Source organism: Perissodus microlepis, chromosome 3 (assembly GCF_051167445.1).
Source record: "Perissodus microlepis isolate ML-2025 ecotype Zambia chromosome 3, ASM5116744v1, whole genome shotgun sequence".
In the NCBI taxonomy this organism is placed as follows: Eukaryota; Metazoa; Chordata; class Actinopteri; order Cichliformes; family Cichlidae; genus Perissodus; species Perissodus microlepis.
In genome coordinates, this window is record NC_140463.1 from 49,389,435 (window position 1) to 49,413,225 (window position 23,791).

The 23,791-nt window shown below is 39.9% G+C and overlaps 1 protein-coding gene across 2 annotated transcripts in view; it reads left to right on the forward strand.

The window, feature by feature from the left end:
- The window catches only part of nat16 (N-acetyltransferase 16), a 40,628-nt gene extending 18,746 nt beyond the window's left edge, over window positions 1-21,882 (forward strand). Inside the window, exons 2-6 of one of the 2 annotated variants that reach the window (XM_084916987.1) lie at window positions 7,128-7,303; window positions 12,274-12,499; window positions 12,866-13,090; window positions 13,200-13,543; window positions 14,111-21,882. In XM_084916987.1, the coding sequence (XP_084773113.1) occupies window positions 12,284-12,499; window positions 12,866-13,090; window positions 13,200-13,543; window positions 14,111-14,339 (1,014 nt within the window). In that variant the 5' untranslated portion in view covers window positions 7,128-7,303; window positions 12,274-12,283 and the 3' untranslated portion in view covers window positions 14,340-21,882. The remainder of the gene's footprint in view (window positions 1-7,127; window positions 7,304-12,273; window positions 12,500-12,865; window positions 13,091-13,199; window positions 13,544-14,110) is intronic. The other variant, XM_084916979.1, reaches the window with a different exon arrangement.
- Window positions 21,883-23,791: the final 1,909 nt, after the last annotated feature.

Sequence of the window (23,791 nt, forward strand, 5' to 3'; positions counted from 1 at the left end):
CTTTTGTCACATCAGCAAACAAATTAAGTTTGCTAAACTAAGCGTATTAGAGCCTATGAATAATCACTTTTAATAATGATCATCAGCCACAACATTAAAACCACCTGCTTAAAATTGCACAGACCTGCTTGTGTTGTCAAAGCAGTCAGAGCATGGGTGCAACAGATGTTGGGGGTGTTTGTTGTGTCTGGAACGTCTTCTGCTGTAGCCTGCAGATCCTTGATTAGATCAGGATCTGGGGAGTCTTTGTTGCATTTTCTTCCAGCGGAGGTGCATCGGGAATAAGCTGAATGAGACAGCTGCCATCAGGGGGCACTGTTGCTATGTGGAGGTGTGTTTGATCTGCAATAGTCTTAAGGTGCATTGTACATGTCAAAGTCACATCCACAACACTGCCAGAAACCAAGGTTTTTTAGCAGAACATAACAACATTACGGTGAGATGTTCAATTATTTTTTACTTTACCTCTCAGTGGTTTTAATATTGTGGCTAGTTTGTGTAACTCCAAACCACTGCATGGAAAGAGTGCTTCAGCGATGCTTGTGACATGGAACACACACAGACATATCTGAGCAGACTGAAGGACGAAGAATGCTCAAAGTTTTTGCATGTGTTCATATCAAACTGTTTTCCTGATCCTTTTGCATGATGTTGCTGAATATTTAAATACGCTTTGCAAATTTGGGGCTTGTTTACTCCCCAGTCAAGCCTACAGAGCCTGCATGATTCTAAACTCTCCAAATTTTTTGGAACAAATAGCTTAAATTCATCAGATGCAATCTTTTTCAAAAGAATAATTTATTGGGTAAGTGTAAGAACTGCAATTTGGTTTTGATATTATGTTCATGTAGGTAGTTATTTGAGGAAATTTCCAAATTAAAAAGACATTTTTTTAGGATTGGAGTAAACTTTTTTTCTTGTTACAGTTGTTTAAGTTCAACCTCTGTGTGGTTAACATGAACAAAGTCACAGGCAGTGTGAGTACTTGTTTAATCAAGAGAACTATATTTAAAAAAAAGACACTCAGCACATTCTGGTTAATTACAATTTGTCCATATATTGGTATGTCAACAGACTGATATGTTTCAGTGTACTTAATTTGTGCATTATATACAGTTGTGAATTTTACATACAATTATGATGGGCATGAATTTCATAGTAGTTGTGCTTTTAATGATTCCTTTGAACTTTTATATTTCCTCGCTGGAATGATTATAGCATACACCTTTAAAAGCTAAATTAAAAATTATTTTAAAAAATTAATTGGGGCAAAAGTTAGAATTTATTTAGTACATATATATATTACTCAACACTCTGAAGAAATGGTGCTAAAGGTTTTACAATGTCTTTCTGTCCAACCATTCTCTTTCGCTTATCCTTGTCAGGGTGGCAGGGGGGGCTCGAGCCTATCCCAGCTACTATAGGGCGAGAGAAAAAACCCTGTCCAGGTGCACCTTGGACAGGGTTTTTTAGAATTACCAGTTAACCCAACTCCACTAACTGCATGTCTTTGGACTGTGGGAGGAAGCTGGAATACCCAGAGAGAACCCACACAAACATGGGGAGAACATGCAAACAACATGGAGAACACGCAAACTCCACACAGAAAGGCCCTGGCCAGGGCAACAGTGCTGTGAAGCAACAGTGCTAACCACCGTGCCACTACTGGTAGATTAACTACTGCTTCTCTTTGCCAACATAAAGAAGGATTTTTTGACAGTACTTACTGGTTGACCAATTGCTCAGATCAAAGGGAAACTCCAAATAATTCAGTAAAGATGTAAGAAGCACAATTGTAGATTTACACAAGCTAAGAAGACCTCTTGGAGCCATTTCTAAACAACTGGAGATTCCAAGACCATAATTCCAAAATTAAAATAAAAAAACTGTAGTAGTTATTCAGGTGTGTCACCACTTTGCTGGGTCTGGATGAAGACCCAGACTGCCACCATAAGATGTGAAGAAATGTTTGGATGGTTCGGAACAATCCAGGAAAAAAACAGGGCTCAACACTGCTATTAACTGGAAGCTGCTGGACCACCAGTGTCATTGTGTAGGGAAGCAGGTTTTAGATTCCCAGAGACTGAGAGGGTACCAACCAAGGAAGAAGATCCTGCTCCAAAAGACATCGACACATTCTTGATTGATTAAAATTTGAAGCTGCCAGTTTTTACCAGCTGTGTCAACCAGTCTCCTCTGGCAATGCCTTGGAACCACCTGCACCACCACACCTTGCCACAAACCCCATCGCCAGTGTGGGCATGATGAGTGAGCATCCGAGGAGTTAATAGCAAAGGAAGTCAACTACCCACTGGATTGTCTGTGACTACTGTGTTTCCCATTATGACAGTTTCTGGGTGAAACCCCCCTCACCTGCTGGGAGATCGATCCCATAGCCCAGGTGCTCGAGGGATCGATCTGCAGCACGAAAGGGAGGGAGCATCAGCATTAATCAACAGCTAGCTGGTGGGAACTCGGACACAGCTGGGAGTTCCAACAGGACAATGAATGGATAAAACAGACTAACATTGGGCTTATGGAATACCTGGAAAGCCCTGAGCTCAGCCCTGGTGAAAATTTGTGGACCATTCTTAAAAGCCAAACCAGTGCTAGGAAACCAACCAACAAACTTCATGAGCTAGTCCACTGAAATAAACTGAAACTTCCAATTCTCCCATGAAGAGTCATCAAATATCCATCCAGAATTATGCCAGAAGCTTCTTGATGACTACCAAAAACATCTGGTTGAACTAAGGGACATTTAATCAAATATTAGGTGTTTATATGAGCCTGTATGTAAACTAACTCATTAAAGATGCACGCTGTACCATTCCATCCAAACAAAAAGAACAGTTCAAATAAATAATTAACAGATCTAATGCTATGATATTCATGCCAATGATAACTGCATGAAAACTTCTGACCATATCTCTCTCTCCTGGTCAGCACCTTGAGTGCTCTGTCTCTGCACACACACAGTGGTCCTCAGTGTCACTACAAAAAGAGGAGCATTAATTGATTGAATCCCCTCTACCTGGTCCTCAGCCTCCTTGGCACTGCAGCCCACTGCACCACTGCAGCAGAGCCAGAGAACACCCCCCCCCCCCCCTCCCCCCCACTGCCCGACTGACGTCAGAGCTGCATCGAGCCGAACCCGGGGGTGTCTGGCTTTACAACTAGATACCACCGGGCATTGAGACCCTCTAGCTCCATGAGGCACTGGAAAGTGGCCGGGGCTCTGAACAAGCCGAACACAAGTGTGACAAATTGGAACAAACTGTACGGAGTGGAGAAGACAGTGTTTTCCTTCGACTCTGGTTGGTTAAATCAAGTGTTGTGAAAAATCAAGCATTACCTAATCAGTCCAGGAGCTCATCGACCCAGGGCATGGGGTAGGCATCAAACTGTGACACTTTTTTCACCCTGTGGTAGTGACACAGAACTGTATAGACCCCTCTTTCTTCATACCAGAACTATGGGGCTACACTAAGTGCTGTGTGACTCTTCTATCACTCCCATTTTCAGCATTTCAGCCAATTCTTTCTGAATTGGCTGAAATGTTGCTTATGTTCAGGCAACGTGAAGGGCTGTGAACTCCCGGTGACGCCAGGCTGCATTTCAAAATGGTGCTCTATGAGCATCGTAAAGGCGGAGATCACATCTGCAAAACTCTGTTGCAATGCAGCAACATCCGAACATCTGAATCAGGGTCTTATTCAAGTCTTATTCAGCTTCTTCATCAGCCCATCAGTCTGATGATGGTAGATGCTGATTTAACACACAATCATTCGTCCAGCTCTTTTAGTGTGCAAGACATGAACGACGTGAGCTGGTCTGTCAGGATCTCTTTTGGGATACCTGAAACAGCGCCTGCACCACTGTCTTTGCAGAAAAGGTGCACAGCGGCACTGCTTCTGGGTATTGGATTGCATAATCCACCAGAACTAGTACAAAGCGATAGCCACGTACACTCTGGTGAAATGGCCCAATGAGGTCCATTCCAATGCGCTCAAATGGGACCTCCATTTTATTTTATATGCTGGAATATGAAGAATGGGATTACAGGATTACTTTCTTGGAAAAGTAATGAGTAACTAATTACTATTTTCAAGTAACTTGACCAACACTGGTCACATGACTGCTCCAGTGGGAAATCTCCCGTGGGGGTGAATCATTGACCCACAGCCCCAAAAGGTTCCCAAAATCAGGGATACGATATAACTGCATTCTGCCCTTAAATTTAATCAGCAGCGGCACCATGAGATATTTGTGGACGTCCCCATGCACACATCTAACCTCCACCCACTCAGCCTCTAACAATACCCCCGGGCGAAACAGGGTTTGGTTGACCAGAGTCTGCGTGCAGCCTGTGTCTACCAAAGCCTGGTCTATACCCACTTGACACCTTACCAGAATGCGGTAGTCCGTCTGGGACCGGGGGAGGGTGCCGGAGCCCCGGCGATGGGGAACACCTATCCTACTTCCATCAGCGGACAGTCAGGCCTCAGGTGTCCTGGCAGCCCACACTTCTAGCACTCCTGCCCCGGCATCTGTGATGCGCTCTGTTGCTCAGGAACAGTGCCGGCTGTTTCTGGACCCTGGGAAGGCAGATAGGACAGAAGTGGGTTAGTTGTCCGCCGTGGTCCGTTCCGCTGGGCCCCCGCTCACTCTGACTGAGTGGCCAGGTGATCCTCTGTGCAACAGCAGCAACAGAGCCAGAGATCACACACCCCCATTTGCCATATGTAGATACAAACTGAAGACATCAAATATATGAAGCAAGATATATGGGATTATGTAGTGAAGACAAAAGTGATAAATATGTTTTATATTTTAGGTTCCAGCCTTTGCTTTGTTGGCAGCGCTGCAAACCCTCGGCCTTCTCTCAGTGAGCTTCATGCTGTCGTCACCTGACGTGTTTCCCCTCACAGGTGTGCCTGTCAGGGTTCATTTGTTGAATTTCTTGCCTTCTTAATGAAGTTGGGACCATCAGTTGTGTTGTGCAGCAGTCAGGTTGGTGCACAGCTGACAGCCATATTTGACAACTGTTAGAATCCATATTATGGCAAGAACCAATCAGCTGAGAGAAACAACAGCCCATCATTACTTTAAGAACTGAAGGTCAGTCAGTCTGTAAAACTGCTAAAACTTTGAATGTGTCCCCAAGTGCAGTCACAAAACCCATCAAGACCACGCTGAAACTGTCTCACATGAGGACGCCCCAGGAAAGGAAGAGCAGGAGTCCCCTCTGCTGCTGAGGATACATTCATCCGAGTCACCAGCCTCAGAAATCACAAGTTAGCAGCTCAGATTAGAGCCCAGATAGATGCCACGCAGAGCTCCAGTAGCAGACACATCTCTACATGTTCAGAGGAGACTGTGGGAATCAGGCCTTTATGGTCAAACAGCTGCTGAGAAACACAAGGAGTGGACATTAGACCAGAGGACATCTGTGCTTTGGTCTGATGGGTCCAAATCTGAGATCTTTGGTTCCACCTGCCGTGTCTTTGTGTGACAGAGGAAAGGTGAACGAAGGTCTCTACATGCATGGTTCCCACTGTGAAGCATGGAGGAGGAGATGTGATGGTGTGGGGGGGGCTTTACTGCTGACACAGTTGGAGATTTATTCAAAATTGAAGGCGCACTGAACCATCATGGCTACCACAGCATCCTGCAGCCACATGCATCCCATCATTTATTTTTAACAGAGCAATGACCCTAAACACACCTCCAGGCTGTGTCAGGGCTGTTTGACCAAGAAGGAGAGTGATGGAGTGCTGACCAGATGGTCTGGCCTCCACAGTCACCTGACCTAAACCCAGTGGAGATGGTTTGGGATGAGATGGAGCTCAGAGTGAAGGCAAAGGACCAACAAGTGCTCAGCATCTCTGGGAACTCCTTCAAGACTGTTGGAAACCATTTCAGGAGACGACCTCATGAAGCTCATGGAGAGAACGCCAAGAGTGAGCAAAGCAGGAATCAAAGCAAAGGGTGGTTATTACCAAGATATAATCCAAGATATAAAACACGAGTTATTTCACACTTTTTTGTTTACTACATAATTCCACATGTGTTCATTCATAGTTTTGATGCCTTCAGTGAGAATTCTAAAGAAACACACACACACACATACAAACACATATGTGTGTGTGCAAGGTATGATGTTAAATATAGCAGAGGGGATTTTCTGTCTACTTCTACCTCACCAACTTATCACCTACTTAGTGGGTTCATCAGACTTCTCTTCATCACCAGGAATTCTACTAAATATCCAAACACTTTCAAACAGCTCACCGTAAGAAAAAGCAAACGTTTTCATGCCTTCAATACACAAATAACATAATTAATAGTTAGTGAAAACTGCTGAGGCTTTTACAAAGACTCTTTCATCTCCAAAAAAAAAAAAATCTAACAGTTTCCATAATCCCATGTATGGATCCATCTTTATTGCACTGCAATTCATTTATCCTAAAAAACTGTACAGCTGCCCCCAGAAGGCTCTTAGATACATTTTGGAATTCAGTTTGGGTCACTTCAGTATTTAAAAAGCTTTTTGATCATTTCATCTTTATTTAGAAAAATGTTGCATTTAATATAATTTGTGAAGGTGAAGTTTCATCACTTCACCTGTCATCACTTCTCATAGTTTTACGATAGAAATCACTATTGATCTTTGAGACTGCTCGGTCACTGGCTGTGCTGTTGGAATATTTTTTCTTTATATAGTCACCCCACAACCACAAAAATGAGAGCACTAGTCATTTGTCTGTTGAGGGACAGGAACGTCAGTGTCAATATGCAACTGCCTTTGTTAATAACTTTTATTAAAATACATTAATCTCTGTAATCTTTACAAATTACAACTAGACCAGATTACGAGGCTCTCCACAGTTACACAACAACATCAGTTTAACTGTGGCTATGATTCATAGAAATGTGCAGTTACTTTATACATTTACTTGAATTGTTATTAATCCTACACAGAACCAGCCAGCGTAGGTGACATAGTTTGAGTGCAGGACACAGTTGTCTTAATGTCATCACAACAAGCACAGAATGATTGTTGACAGATTTACAAACTAATGATTTTCTGGTGCCTTTGTGTCAATGGTGTGTTTCATGTATAGGCGGGGCTGCGTGGGAGAAACGGATCCTGCTATCATGCAACAGAGTGATATGCTAATGTCTTTGCATCAACATGGAGGCTACTGGCATGAAGCACTGGAGCCACAGATGCACCCAGGAGACATGAATCATTTTGGTGTCCATGTTGTCATCACTTGACCAACCAACTGAATCCATGGTGTGTTCCTTTGAGTTTTGTACTATTTGGGGTTCTTTTCAGTGTGATGGCCCAAACAATTATGTGTTTAACTGGTGCAAAACACAAAAAAAGAAAGCTGGAAACATATTCCAAATATATTTTCTTGCTTCTTAGCAGAGAAAAAAGATGGTATGTTCATTATGAATGTATGTGACATGTGACTTCACCAGAGTGTACTGACCATGTGAGCTAACATTTTTCATAGGTTGTTAAAGAATGTCAGTGTACTTTTTCAGTTGAGTGCAATGAGGAGGCTGCATGTTTACAACATATAACAACAACAACGTGTGCTGAGCACATGGCTCGTTCTCTGCTTGTAAAGAGCTGAATATGTTCACACATAGAAAATGTATAAAAATTTGTGCTGTCAGCGTTAATCTTGTTAAAATGACTTTAACACCATGACCGCAGTTTGAAACTGTTCTTCATTTGTGAAATGTACAACGAGCTAACCGCGCTAACGTGTTGATACCATGGTAACTCGCTAATGGAGATTTGTGGTAACGGCGTTAACGGCATTTTAACAAGCTTAGCGCTGACAGCACTAATAAAACTGAATGATAGCTATTGCTGTCCTTGCCCTTATGGAGGGCGATGTGCTTCGGTGGCATTTCAGCTTTCAGCTTTTCCAGTTTTTGCCACCTGTGCATGTGACAGCCTATACATGCTTTAAAATCGTGTATTGAGTGAATAACACATAGAGACTCCCAACAGTAAACCTCAGTACAGCTGCAGCTGTACACACTTCACTGTTAAGCATTATTGATGCATAAAAGCATAAAGTTTGTTCACACTGTGGTTCACACCAAAGATGACCAGTGTAAGAAATTTAATACCAGGAATAGTCTTTTCAACTTATTGTCACCTTGGTTAAAATGCTGTGTATGTTTATTATAACATTACTACTGCTCTGTGAGTGAAAGGCACACTGCCTACATTTTCCAACAGCAGGCTTTTTTTTCTGAACTGAAATTACTGAATAATGCGTGTTCTTCATGACTCACCAATAAAGTCACATCATGGTCTGGTCCTTGTTTTTGTGAATCTTTTGGTTACATTTTTTCCCGCTGTGTTTTCATACCACCAGTTCTAAAGCTCCTTTGGGCAGCTCAGACAAAAACTAGACGTAGGTCCGCACTGATAGTTGCACGTTAGATGGTCAGTCAGTGTTGCCCAATTCCATTTTGTCTGGAGAACACTGCCAGCCATTGAGAGAGAACCATTAGGAACACGAGAGAAGTGTTTGAGAGACAGAAAGACAAAAATAAAATAGCATTCCTCTCACTGGTAGGACCAGGATACTCAGCCAAGCATGGCAGCTCATCTCACAGCTTCAAAGGCATGGTGGAAAAATACCAGCGTCCCCAATGTGTACATTTCAATCTGTTGTGACCAGACAGTGTTTTCACTGCAAATGCCCTTGCAGCTCACATGGCCGATTAATAGATTGTAGGAACATGTTTAGCATTTCTGTGTTAGCCTGCAATTCCCCAATGAACTGTCCACACTCCAGTGCTTCAGCACATCACAAACCCAGACAAACAGACTTATAATAACCCAGTTCAGCCACAATAGCGAAAACAATAAATTGGGTTTAAAAGGTTACAATGTTTAATATGGCTTGATATGTATATCATGCTTTACTAGCCTCAGTCTCTCTAGTCTGCCTTCCATTAAAGACATAATTATTTTGCATCAACCTTAATTAAAAATATCACCAACAACATGAATGTGTTTGGATTAATGGAAGAAACCAGAGTACACAAAGTTCTGAAGGGTTCAAATCTAGAACATTAATCCACAAGTGCTAACCACGGCACCACAAACAAACATCCAGTTGTTACACAGAAATACAACCTAATGACGGTGCAACGTTTTACTACAGGCACTGTTTATTGTTGGCGTACAAATTAAGCATTCCTTTACTTTCCAAGATTCTCTCAGAGTTACGTCTTTATACATTTCATCCATATATTTTACTTTTCTTTAAATTTTCATCGAAGGTTATCTGATTCTCTCTTCTCTTGTACATTTTTGACATTTTATAATTACAAGTGTTCAGTGTGAGCAATTCTAGTAGTACAGAATTATGTACTGCAGGTGTGTGGAGGCTGAAGACAAATGTATTGCTTAAAATAGCAGCTTTGTGTTTGGCAGATGCTGAAATATGTGGACAGGTTGTTGCTTCTCCTTAGTGCCCCTATGGCATTCTTATGTATTCACATTGAACAATAAATATTTATTTTTGTAATGGTAGATATTGAATCAAATGTCATTTCTTTTTCTTTGTGTGTGATTTTGTCACTTTGAGGTTGAGGTTAAAACTTACTGTGGAAAAGTTGTAGTCTACAATGGGTTGTTTTGCAAAGTTTGCAACTGTTCTTCATTTGTAAACTGTACATTTCAGAATTTGTGATACTGCAAGACAATAGTACAACAGAGTTTTAGGGCCACATTAAGAAAAAACATGTTACTGATCATGTTGAGAATAAAGTCGAAATTTATTCAAAATGCTTTATAAAAAAAAGTTTAAATACTATTTTGAGAAAAAAGTTGAAACATGCAGATTACAGTTGTTGTTTCAACACAGACCGTCACAGTCGTTATACAAAATGACTTGTTTACATGAGTCAGTGAAGCAAATCAGCCACTCGACCAGGTTTGTGTGGTTTCCCCGTCTGACCACATGTAGCTTCACCACCATCTTTTCAACATCTTTATACTTTTCAGCACCCTGTGTTTATGTGCTAAAAGAGAAATGACGTCCTTCCTGGTTACTAAAACCGATTCTGAAGTACAATTTCACAAACTCAGAGGGTACAGCAACTGTCGAAACAACTGTATAATCTCCACATTTTGACTTTATTCTCAGAATGATCAATAATATTTTTTTCTTAATGTGACCCCAATGCTCTGTCATACAAAAGTCTGTTGTTTAAAAATAGACATAAATTAAAACATACCAAAGTAAAGCGATCTATCTCCTTTCATCTCAGACAGCGCTGTCAGTAATATTAACCTGTCAGTTAACATTACTGCCATGTTGTGGCCACAGTTGGTTGTAGCCACTGAAAACTGTGCTTCTTTCAATCTCATAGAAAACTGCAGCTCTCTGTGTTTTGACGGTTTTGTCCATCTCCTGTTAACAATGACTGGAGCTGTGCAAGCTGAGAGGCCAGCAGCTTTTTTCCTGGTGGCTTGCACATGATGGCATGCCTGGCAAGCTGCCGCTGAATCTGCTTTCACTGCTCTGAGATCAGTTAGGATCTATGCTTCAGATGGGAACACAGAGAGCATTAGCCAGTAAATGATCTTCACTAATTTAGAATCATAACAGACAAGTTTCCTTGGCCAACATGTGTGATGCAGATAAGATGAAGCTTGAAAAAGTTGTAGTAATGTGGTCCACACAGGACAGCCACTACAAACTTATGATGTTTAGAATATGATGCTGGACATTAAACAGTATTAAAAATGAGCCATCTTCTCTGCTTGCCCTTCTGTGATTCAGCTACAACTGTGGTTGAATTGGACTTGAGTTTTCAGAACCACAGGATTTCACTACTTCTGTGTCTGTAGTTGGGGTCATAACTCTGTGGCAACGATCTTTTAATTTTCTTCAATGTAGTTGCTAGTGGTTTGATGTGCAGTCTATGCCTCTGGCTTTACTCTGCTGTGAGCATGTTATTGTACTGTGAATCATCTTTTCCAGCTTTCATGGCAACCGCTGGCAGATTGTTGACCAAGTTGCTCCAATCATGTTCTTTCAGAGGTTGCACAATCTGTGTCCTCTGAACATACGGCAAAATCCCTCTTTTTTCCTTTGTGGTTCGGTGTTTGAGGCTTGTGGTTTGCTGTTGCCACAGTCTTGTATTTGCCACCCACTGCTACACAAATTGACATGCAATGGTATGTCTACCGAGGTGGTTGATGTTAGGTTGATGTAAGGTAAACGTCCCAATTCATGATCACCTCTCAAAGTGATGTGCAGCTATTGTTCTTCACATTCCTTGATGTTTCATTGGTAGTAAAAGAGGGATATTTCAGTCTTTGAAGTGGGGCTGTAATTTGAAGAGAAAGGCTTTATTGTCTTTAAGCTGAATTTTTTTCTACTATGCATAGTAGGACATGTTCATCTTGGATTTTGTGCTGCAATGGCCAAAACCTTTCATCCCCAAATCTGCACTTTTTAGGTTTCTTTATAATAATTCGATGCTATGCAGGCTCTTCCTTGAACTTTTCTTCGAATGGAGTTCTTTCTCCCGATCAACACCAAAATCTTGCTCAGCTGATTTCTGGGGTTCTCGCTCTAATATAAAGTACCTATAGTCGCTGTTTTTGTGAACTATTGCAATATAAGTAAAATTGGATTGAATTGAAAAATGTGTTACATCAGAGACGTGATCCATAAAGCATTTGAGCACTGATTGTATTTGAATGGAACCAACGATAGACCCAGTCCAAACTGGGGGCTTTCCCACAGTGTTGTGAGAAAGAAAACATGTGCTGTTAAATAATTTGGTTAATGAACAAGGACTCTTCTGGCCTCTGTCCGAGATAGAACCTCTTATTTTACATGCACGGCCTCTCCACTAATGCAAAAATCTGCAATCCAATTTGCAGAAGCAATCAGCTCCTAATTCTTCTTCTCATGTATGTTTGATTTCCTATTGGTTAGTGCCTTTGAATAATGAATGTGTGTCTCTTGGTGTGGTTAATACTAAAGTGTTTAATGTTTTGTCCCCTTTGCTAAGGATGGAATCGGTGAACTTGGTTCACCAGCCATACACCTTGAGGTCTGTTATATTCTGCTTTCAGAAAATGGTAAAATGATTTACTTATCTGTGGCTAATTATTTTTGATTACGCGAGAATGACATCCCGCTCTGAAGCACAAAATATGATTTAATATAGTCCACAATAATATCTCTTCCATTTTTATCTTATCAGTTGTTCCAAGATGAAGATTGATACCAGCCTGAATTTGCCCCAGCTCCCAGAGGCCCTGTCCCAGGCAGGCCTTCAGTTTACTGTGGCAACTGAGGAGGACTTTGATGAAATCATGGCTATGAGCCAGGACATCTATGGAGGCCTGGACTATCTACCTACTAGATACACTAGCTGGCTGCAGGATACCAACCGTACAGTTATACTGGCACGCAAACATGGAAAAGTGGTAAGTTCACTCAGTAGTAAAAGTTCAGTTCACTGGATAAATGGTTGTAAAGCATCACCCTGATGCAGCCAGCCTGAAACCTCAGCAGGTTGCATTCTACATATACATCTACTATACATATAAAACACAACAAAACATATATCTGAATGCTGTTTGTTGATTCGAGCACATAATTAAGTAAATTATCTCTCCTATTAACGGACCGCCAAACTTGCTACTATGAGCTTGAGTAAAACACCCGGCAACTAGATATGACCTCACAGCAGAGTTGGCCCCTTAGATAAATAAGTAATTAAAAGTATCCATGTCAGCGTGATGGCTTATAATTTCTTGTCTGTTATCTTCCTTTGTTTGATTGCTTGGTAGATTGCTCTGGAGTCTGTCTGTGTCATCGATGATGGGGAGACCATGCTGGTGGAAGGTCTCCGTGTTGCCCCCCAGGAAAGGGGCAAGGGCGTGGCAGGTGTTCTGCTACGCTTTTGTGCTGAGCTGGTTAAATCTAGGTATCCAGAGGTCAAAGTATGCCGCTTGACCCGTGATGATCAGCTTGGACCAAAGGACTTTGAAAAGTACCGCATCATAACTAAGCAGGTAGAGTAAATATATGCTTTGATCTGTCTTGATGTTAAATGGCTTCTTAGTCATCATGAGCCTTTTTGGGCTGTTTGCATGCTTTCAATGCTGCCTTTTCTCTCTCCAGGGAATCCTGCTGATGCGCTTTAGAGCTGAAGACCTCAAGCTGCATCTCTCTGAATTTGGTCTAGAAGGAGACAATGAATCCACTTTGTCCACCTTTTGCTCCAGTCCTCCTCCAGTGCGTCTGGACCATACAGCAATCCAGCAGCTCTACTTAAACAGTGACCTGATGCACGGGGTCCTCCCTAACGCAACCATCATTCAAGACTGGCAGCCATTCAAGCTTTTGCCCAGTAACATGGCAATCCTACTAAAGAAGGAGATTGACTGGATGGTGGATGATATGTCCAATCCTACTGTGGCCAGCCTCTGTACCTTCCCTTTCAGGGTCCCCATTGGAGATGACTGGTAAATGTTCCTTCTTCATTTATTGATAAGACTAAATGGATGTTGCTGAAGCAAGTGTACTGACAGTAACACAAACCATTGTCTATAATAGCAACTTTTAATAGTATCACTAGGGAGCACAAGAAATTCACTTTTTTCTACATGGTACAGATAGTTTCTATAGAGACCGTTCTTATTCCCAACGCGTAACATACTGACGATTTGTCACGTCCTGAGGCGTCCCATAGCACCTATGATATGCACCGGATCGTGGATGGAATGACGCTCCCAGCGATAACACACATTCCAGCCCTAACCTTATCCCTAACCTTAACCACAGTCTTAATTGTATTAGATAGTGTTTCCAAAGCGATTAATGATGAGAAAGCAAAATAAATTTACATGTTTCATTCCAAATGGTTCTCATGTTTCCGACTGCGTAACATACCGACGATTTGTCACATGGCGTCGAACGTTACGTTTTGGGATGAGAACGTGTTGTTTCTATAATATGGTCATTGCATTTACAATCATACTGCTAAGAATGGGAAACTGTTTTCACACAGTCATGATGTTTTCTTTAACCAGGTATTACCTGAACATCGACATGTTTGGTAAAGACCTCGCCCTGGCTCGACAGCAGTTCTTGTACCACCTGCAGCGCCATACTGCCACCTTGAAGGGTCATGTGATGTGCCAGATGTTCCTAGACCCACCGCTTTGGAAGGCCATGGCTGAATTCTGCCACAACACCCTGAGTGTGGAGCTGGTGAAAGAGTATACTGAGCAATGCGTGGTGGAGTGTGATCTCATCTAGTTGCAGAAGGTGGATGGAAATAAGGAGAAGGTGTCGAGGCATGACAGGAAGGAAGACAAGGGTTTAAACAACAAGGAAGTAACACAAATCAGTTACAAATACAAATAAACACAACACTCTGTACTGAGGAGGAAAATCAAGTAAACAAAATGTAGTTTTAGATACAAAACAAAACCTTGAAGAACTAAAAATACACAGACACATGATGGGAACTTAAAATTATCTACATCATGTAATCAACTACAATAGGTCTATGATTAATGCCGAATTTATAAAGTTTATAATAATTAACTGGTACACTGGACGCGTTGATTTTGCTACTGAGGTGTATTTAACATGTTGTTTCCTCAAAAAACAAGAGAAGGAACAAAATAACACAAATACCTCTTTCCATGGATCTAAAATGGACTTGTGGAAAAGCACTAAAACTCCCTGTTGTTTTTTAAATGATTTTCAAAGAATGATCAAATCTGATAGAGTCCAACAGAGTCACATAGGATGCGAATACACTTGAGGATTATTGGTCCTGACAAGAGGTCGTGAATTCAATCAGAAGTTAGAAAAGTTCTTTAATTTCACTGAAAAAAAAGCAAACTGTTTTTGTCATTGCTATAAGTCTTGCGCGGACCCTATTGCAGTTGAGCTACAAAGATGTAAAAAAATTTAAAAAGTGATGAACGTGAGGATACTTTTCCCACACACTGTCGTAAAGTAAAATTGTGCAAACAAAGTGCAACAGCTCATTTTCAATTCTGTTCTCTGTGTAAATATGGAAATTCTAAATATGTGTAATGCTGAATTGGGTTGTCAAATCTGCACATTTCTAAAGGCACTTTATTAAAACTACCCTTGAAGGTTGTGTCTACATTATAACGAGAATCAATCGTTTGGGATCAAAAACAGCGCCCTCCAGAATGTTTGGGGCAAAGACAGCACATTTTTGCAGCTTTGCCTTTAAACAGCACCACGGTGGAAATCACTCTATAAATCAATATGTTACTGAAGTGCAAGCTTTCAGGTTTAATTTAAGGGGTTTTACAAAAATTATGCATGAGCTGTATAGTATAAAATAGTCCCCCTACCTTTCAGATGTTCAAAAATAAATGGAACAATTGACTGACAAATGCTTTTGTGGCCAGGTGAGGCCTGCTTCACTGTTATTTAGTGAAAAAGAAAGCAGACATAATATTTGAAGGTTAATCATAATTCAAGTGTTTCACTGTAAATTTACTGTAATTTTAAAACGAAATCTTGCAGGTGAGGAAGGTCAACATTACCAAAGGTTGATTCTGTTCATCTGGACGTTTTCAGTGGGAGAAAAGTTTCGTCACTCATCCAGGTGACTTCTTCAGTCTCAGCTGACTGCAGGTTTCCCCCAATCTTATGAATAGTAGGAAATTGGCTGGAAAGGTCCAGCTATTCCAGGAGAGAAGGACAACCGCTGCCTAAGAGAAAACCTGTAGTGATCCCATATGTGTCAGGAGTATCGGAGCAGTTGAGACACATTTTTTCTAAACACCGGGTCTCTGTGGCTTTTAAACCCCAAAACACGCTGCGCCAAAAACTGGTCCACCCCAAGGATCGGGTCCCCCAACACAAACAGAGTAACATAGTGTACGCTGTTAAGTGCAGGAGGATTGTCAGGATTTATACATCGGGGAAACCAAACAACCTCTGGCTACAACACAGAAGAGCCACCTCGTCAGGCCAGGACTCTGCAGTCTATTTACACCTACAGGCCAGTGACACTCTTTCAATGATGAGGATGTAACATCCTGGACAGGGAGGAACGCTGGTTTGAGGGCGGAGTCAAGGAGGCCATTTACGTGAAAAGGGAAAGACCATCTCTGAATCGAGGAGGGGCCTAAGGGTACATCTGTCACCATCTTACAATGCTGTGATTGCAGCCATTCCCCAACTCTCTGTGAATGGGACTCATGGCCAATGATCAGTGGTTGTTGATTAATGGTCATGAGAATTTGCATAATTAAGATTAAGGAACTGACCTCCGAGCCCATTGTTCCTGCTGGTTTCAGTCATTATGCAAATGTAGTGTTTATAAGGTTGAAAGCTGCAGTCAGCTGAGACTGAAGAGGTCACTTGGATGAGTGACGAAACGTTTCTCCCACAAAACGCAAAAATCCACAGTGTTCATCCTTTAATAAACACACTCTTCACCAACCTTACAAGGCGAGTTGTGTTCATACAACCTGTAACGTTACTTTGAGTTAGGAGATAAAGATATGAGGTCCATCTCAGTCCATACGTCCATGTGCAAGTACACTTCTCCCACACTACAGAGAGCAGTGGCGCACACTTGTGACATCATTAACATTAACTTAAGTTGTCTTAAAGAGACACCACACAATTGTGACTGTTACACACAGCATCTGCCTAACATGGTGGAGCCAGCATCATGCCAGTGAAACTGGGTCACTGACAATGTGACTGCTGATAGAAGCAGCAGAATTCATTGTGAAGTGTGCAGTGCTTTATGCTCTGCTCAGACCTAACCAAATGATGCTCAGACAGAAAATGATCAGACAGCATTAACAGTGCAAACAGATTAGGACCCAAATCATACTGAAAAAGCAACCCAACAGTTTCTCAAGGTAAAAGAAACGGGACATTCTTCCATGCCCAAGTCTGTCACATGATCTCAACCCAGCAAGCACCAAATCACAACAGCCACCTCGAGGAGCTTTAGGTGTTAAGGTAAAGACCCTAAAATATAGAGAGCAAGCCCCAACAGTCAGCCAACGAGGAGAACAAGGCTCAGGGACTGACAGCCATCTGTCGCAACCAGCAGGGGGTAGGAGAGAGAGCCAGAGCTAAGGACACACTGTGGAAGAGGGCCACAGTTTCATAATAACTAAGGATTAAATCCAAAGTGGTATATCAGCACATAGAGGGAAATCTATTTTTGTCTTGAGTAAAGATCGAGCCGAGCAACTCAAAGGAAACAACATTTGCTGATGTCCATTGTTTCTAGACTTCAAGCAGACATTGGTTGAAAAATGCGGTCCTTCGTTTTTTAAAGTGTCTTAAAATTGATGTTAAGACATAAATTTATGTTATCCCAGAAATTTTGAACCTCTGAAAATGGGGCTTTGCAAAACAACTCATTGAATTTTTTTGTTAAACCCTTTAAATTAGAGCTGACTGTCAGCTCATCAATCACAGTTTTTTTTTAAATTTACAGTCCACTGTGGAGTTGTACAAAAGCAAAACTTTGTCCCAAACATTATGAAGGGCGCTTTAGTAATTTACTAATTTTGGGTAACATCATCTTTAACCAGCATTACCTTGGGAATGTCAACAGCAGGAATGGACAGGTCAAATATGGACAGGTTTATGCTTTTTCTTTTAAACACATGTTACTGAGTTCATATGTAATTGCTGCAATACCATTATTAACTTCTTAAAAGGTAAGACAAATTTAGGCTTGAGTACTTTCTTACAACAATGCCAAACAAAAATGCTAATGTTTCAAAAATACTTCGCTGATGACTGTGCAGCTTACTGGCTTTGTATAAACAGAGAGGAACGTTATGAAAGTAAACGTTTGCGTTAACAAATTATTTAGTATATTGTTACATTTTTAATGTCAAGTAGCCTTCAAGGATTTTTTTCAAAGATAATATTAGTTTGTGTACAACTAGACCTCGCCCAATAAAATCACATCACTTTAAACACAAACTCGACTGCTTTTTAATGCAAAATGTTTCGATCCGCAATGAGAAACAGCTTTAGTGTTACTTTTATAGGCTATTTAAGTGTGCTCTGCTGGATGTGTTTGCATGATTGTCCTGAAAAGTGTTCTAAGGAAAAATCTTTGGCTTTTGAAATCAGCGCCATCATCATATAAAGTTTTTTTGGTCTATTTTGTCTAAAATGTTACTTTACCACCAAATTCCTGCACAAATGTGTTAAATTTGGTACAGTCTCACCTGTCTGTAGTGCATTAGTGCTTTATCTACAGCATATTTCATTTTTACGAGGAAGCTTTATGGCCTAACTGTTCTTTATAATTCTTCACTGAACAGAATAGAAATTACATCTGCATCTCCACGTATTATATCTCTATTTCTCTATTTAAATGACCAAATACAGAGAGAGAGTGAGACAAGGTAAATAGTGTGTATCTTTTTAGAAATACACTTTCATTTGTAAAAACTAGTTTCCTTGCCTTGGCAAGCTTTAATCTTGACTCTGACTACCTTCTTCTTCTGGTATGCAAATATACGTGAAAGGATGACTGTGTCTGTTTTATAAGAAAGATAAATCTTTAGTTTTACACAGAATTCATCCTGCTTTTTGAGTCGTCACATCCTCAGCACATTTCTAACAAAACAGGCAGTCAGCTTTTCACTCGATAGGTTGTAACCAAAGAAAGTACATCCTCAGCTAAGCCAGTGTGCCAGAAGAGAGTAACATTGACAGTATCCCTCTGTCTCACACTGCTGTAAGCAATGCTTTCAGCCTGGCCAACCCTATAAACTTCTGCCTCTTCTGCTGCTTCTCAGTCTTACTCATAAACAAGACACTTTGTTGTTTACTGGTGAACAAAATACTTTGTTACAATGTGACAGCTGACTGCCGGTTAATCCCTTATTCCATATTTCCTCCACTTTAATATCAAAATAACTGAAATTTGTTTCCCAGCTGTGACTCAACCAACCACTAGTTTTCATAATGTACCATAACTTTCTACTGTTGTTGTGTAATGAGAAGTCAGTTTGTTAGGTTGATTTTTGTAATCACAAGAAGTCATTGCAGGGAACAACTGAAAAAAACAACAACAAGTTCATTTTATAGTCCTAAATACACACTGAGACATTCAAATCTTTGAAGCATATATTAAATAAGTTGCTACGTATTTTAATCACAATCAAATAAACATTTTGATAAGCATAAATGTATCTTTTAATAGCAACTAGGGCTAGCTTAGGCAAAGAAATGGATCATGCTTAGTTACTTTTTGTCATAAAAAATATATATATATATATATATATATATATATATATATCTATATATATATAGATATATATATAGATATATATATGAACAAGGTGTTTGGCTCTGAAAAAAACGTGATCGTGTATTTATCGGAAAGCGACTGTAGAGAATGTGACCACATTCATTAGCAAACTGTGCAGCTTTGCAACATGTTCCTCTCTACGTTGGTTAACAAGTTTATTAGACCTCCTGTCAGAATAAGAACAAAACACAAATACTTTAGAAATCTGTCAAAACCTGTTTACAAATAAATTCATATTGTTATTTATAATAATAAACTAAATTAACATTTTTATACCCAAAATGAATCCAGCAAATTGGACTTTTCTAAAAAGTCTAAAATGAATGAATCATAATATTCAACCAGTAAAACTTCTGTTCAGAAATGCAAGAAAAAAATGTAATTTGGCAACTAAATAAAAAAAAGTGCATAACAATTATTATTATTTTGTTTTTTGTGTTAACCAGCAAATTTGAAAATCCATGGGTAACAACATTAATTATATTTTAACACTTAAAATATAATTCTGATTACACAGCTTGTGCATACTGGTGGACTGACCAGTACAGAAACACAGAAAACAAATAATTACCAAGACTTTGGTATAAACGTGACATTTGGTGGTCTAACAAATTTGTTATACACTCAAACTCACAATTTGTTTAAATGCAAAAGTTTGGGGTGTTAATTCATTGATACTTGTACAGATTTGGGCATAACATTAACATGTTTTCCATTTTGTGGTCCTCACACATAACTTCAAACTGCGCATATAGGAAATGCAAATGAAGCAGTTTTATCAATGCAAACACAAAAAGCTGCGTAGTGTTAGGCAAAGACTGCAGATCTCCACCTAAAACTTATTTCCTTATTAACAAACTAAATTGACATAATCACAACAATTTGGTTGCTGTTGAGAAAACAACCATGATTCTTCCATATGCTAGCTTCTGTAAAAGACAGTGGTTGCACAGTCAATACATACGATTTTGTATTTAGTTATTTGCAGGATCCTGTGCTTGGAGGTTAGAAAAATACAGAAACATACACACAACCTAAGGGATTTTCATTGTCCATGTTCCAGTGGTTCATTGCTACTTTTGGACAATTAGATATTTAAAAAGCCGTTTGTCAGTTTAAGAATTACGACACTTTACAGCTGACACTGGCACAAATCACCAGGAAGCACAAATCAAATGACATATTTAATTGTTCGGACAATAGGAACAAAATATTTTAATATCAATTCAATCAGCATAAGATTGGCTTCAGCACCTGTGCTGCTTTCAAGCCTAAGGATATGAATTGGGGACAGTATATTAAACGACTAAGTCATAGATCAGACAGGTTTTCATCGTTTTCATGCCTTTTCTTTGCTTAGACTCATTTACGCAGTAAATACCACACAAAAAAAGAATATGTTCAGGCGATTTCGTGCTCATGACTGAACCGTGTGTGCAACAGGAAAGCTGGAAAAAGTGCCAAATTTCATGCTGAACTGGTTATCTGAATGAATTTATGAAAGAGCGGCAATTTTTGTTGTTGTTGTTGTTGTTTTCAATGCAAGACTTGTTTGAAAATTCATTTAAACTTTGCCTGGTTTGTTAAATAACCTATAATAACCTATTTAATTTGAGGTCAGTTATATCACTTTGTCTTAAAGATGTGAGGATTGTTACTTAGTATACAAGTAAATAAACAAAGACAAAGGCATTATAGGGCAAAGTATTATATTAATGTATGTTTTATGAATTGCTGTATATGCCATTAAGTTAGTGGGTAAGCAACATGCACTTTAATTGTCTTTGGCAATAATAGCTAAGCTCCCATCATATGTAAAGCAGTCTCAACCTCACGTTCTTGTCACACATCTCAATGTGCAAAAACAATGATACAGCGTCATAATGTAAAACGTCAAAACTCTCAGTCTGTTCCTTTGAACGTGAACCACGTCACAGAAGACATGTAGAGCAGTTACACATAAAAATGAAATCATATATTTTATTCTCTAAACAGACTAACAGATTAACAGAACAAACATTGTTTAACGTGTGCTGAAACTATGATGCAGGTTTGGGTTTATTATAAAACCAGGAGATAACAAAATATACTCGTACATTTAGTGTTGTAGCTACTTTATGTGTGTGTGATTCCATTTTGTGAAACCCAATAAGTTTTCATTTCAGAGGAAAATATTATTCTTTTTACTCCCGTACATTAACAGCTGTGTCGTCATTAGAAACCTTGAAAACTAATAATGTTACATGCAAAATAGAAATAAGATACATTTTTAAGAAGTTAGATTAGCAATTGTGATGCAAAAATGTGTAGTATTCAAAAAACCTTTTCTTTTCATGTGTTCAGTGATGCAAATCTTGACTATATGTACTTTTCAGCCTTCCCTGTGCTTCATTTATATTGCTTGCTTAAACATGTCTTGAATGATAAGGCCTGGGACCTCTAGAATGACATGAACAAACCTTTCTCATTTGTTGTATTTTAAGTAAAGGCAAGTAACGAGTCTGTGTTTTCTTTGACATTATTTTTCTCTTTCTGTTTAAGATGTTTTAAATACTCTGAGGATTAGCTAATAGCTGATATCTGTTAAGACATAGTTCCACATTTGAAGGAGTCGTGTTATTTCCTGTCTTTAGAGAGTGAGGTGACAGGAGTTTAAATTAAAACACAATTTAGCTGGCTTTATTTTAAGGCTACAAACATCAAGTACATCTATAAACAGAAACGCTTTCTGAAGGTCATTTGCTGCTTTTTGTTTGTGTTTTCTAATTTTCAGTCTTATAAGCAGCTTGTTACAAAAACACATATTTTCCCCCTTCTTTAGTCAAATCTACAAAAAATACCAAAGATAAAAAGGTTTGATGGATATAACATTGTATTTTTATCCCTGCAAAGGGATTTCTACAGCTTTGGACAAAAACTTCTTAGAACCTAACTGGTGATGTGTTTATTAAAGTATGCTGGCATGTAGTGGGTATACCAACACACAGAGGGTGGATCTGAGTAGATACACTAACCCAGAGCTATCTACAACAATGCTATTTATACAGGACGCTAATTATATGCAAAGAACAAAAGGTAAGTCAAAAAAGTGTCCGGGCAATGACCATGGGGTATGCCATGATAGAAGTCCTCTCACTGTTGTCTCTCTCTCTTGAGAGACAACAGGACTTAATATCCAGGTGATAGAGCGCTATAACATCTATCTGCATGTGATCTTGACAACAGTTAATCGTGCTCAAATCTAATCAAAGTATTATTAAGAAATAAAAAAAGAATAAATATGATGAGTAAGAAAATTGGCACTGTTATGGCAACGATGTGTCCCTGTCTCTGTGTGTGTTTGGGAGCATGGTAGATATGGTGTGTGTGTGTGTGTGTGTGTGATGGGTCTGTCTAGCACAACCCCTCGCTGGAACCAGACAATTTTACTACAACAGCAAAGCAAGACACAAGTAGGCAAAGTTCTTTATGTTGCTCGTGCACGAGAGAGACCCGACTGGAGCCAAGTGTCGTTCCGCCCAATTGACCTCCGTAACACTGCTCTTCCATTGAAGTTACATGCATATGTATCAATATGCCATCGATTATAAAACTCTAAGAACATATGAGTAAATATTTCTAAGCATAAATGACAATCCAATAATATAAATCTGACAGTGTGTGTGTGTGTTAGAGAGAGAGATTGTAAAAGACAGAAAGATGTAAGAATCCCTGACTTTTAACATGATTTTAAAAAATAAGTTGAGTATACTATGACTGACAAACAGAGTAATGGTGAGGAAAAGCATTCCTATGTAACTGAGTTAAAAAGAAATCATGTTAAAATGATTAAAGATGATTTTAATGAAGTAACCTCTGCTGTAGTTAAAGTGGTGAAAAGTCAGAGAGAGAGGATAACAGGGTGTGTCGGGACACTGGGTGATTGTCATCTCAGGAGATGTGACTTTCAGAGAGAAAGAGGGGAGGAGGGAGACGAGGGTGCATGTGGGCAAATGAGTATAAAAGAATATGCCTAGGAACAATTGGGGTTTCCTTACATGAGGAAGAGAACATAAGATCTGCCCTGGGACTCCACAGCTGGAAAGTACAGCAAGAATTGCTAGAGGAGCAGCCATCGCCCGAACACTGTGGACTCACACAGTAGTTTTATATCTGTCTCTGCTCATTGTTGCCATGTTGGCGTATAACCTCAAAGGAGTTTTCTACTGGATTACAACTTCCAAGGATTTGCCTCCTTTCCTATTTCAGTGTATCTACAAGGAACAGAGATAACTGTGTCGTGGCCAAAGCCCATTCTCTCCCCAACCTCTCTCTTCTCAGCATCAGATCAGACCTGGAGGGGCGTGACTGGGAGGAACGGCCGACCTGATCTGAACTGGAGCAGTGCTCTGTGTGCAGGGCGTGGTCTGCA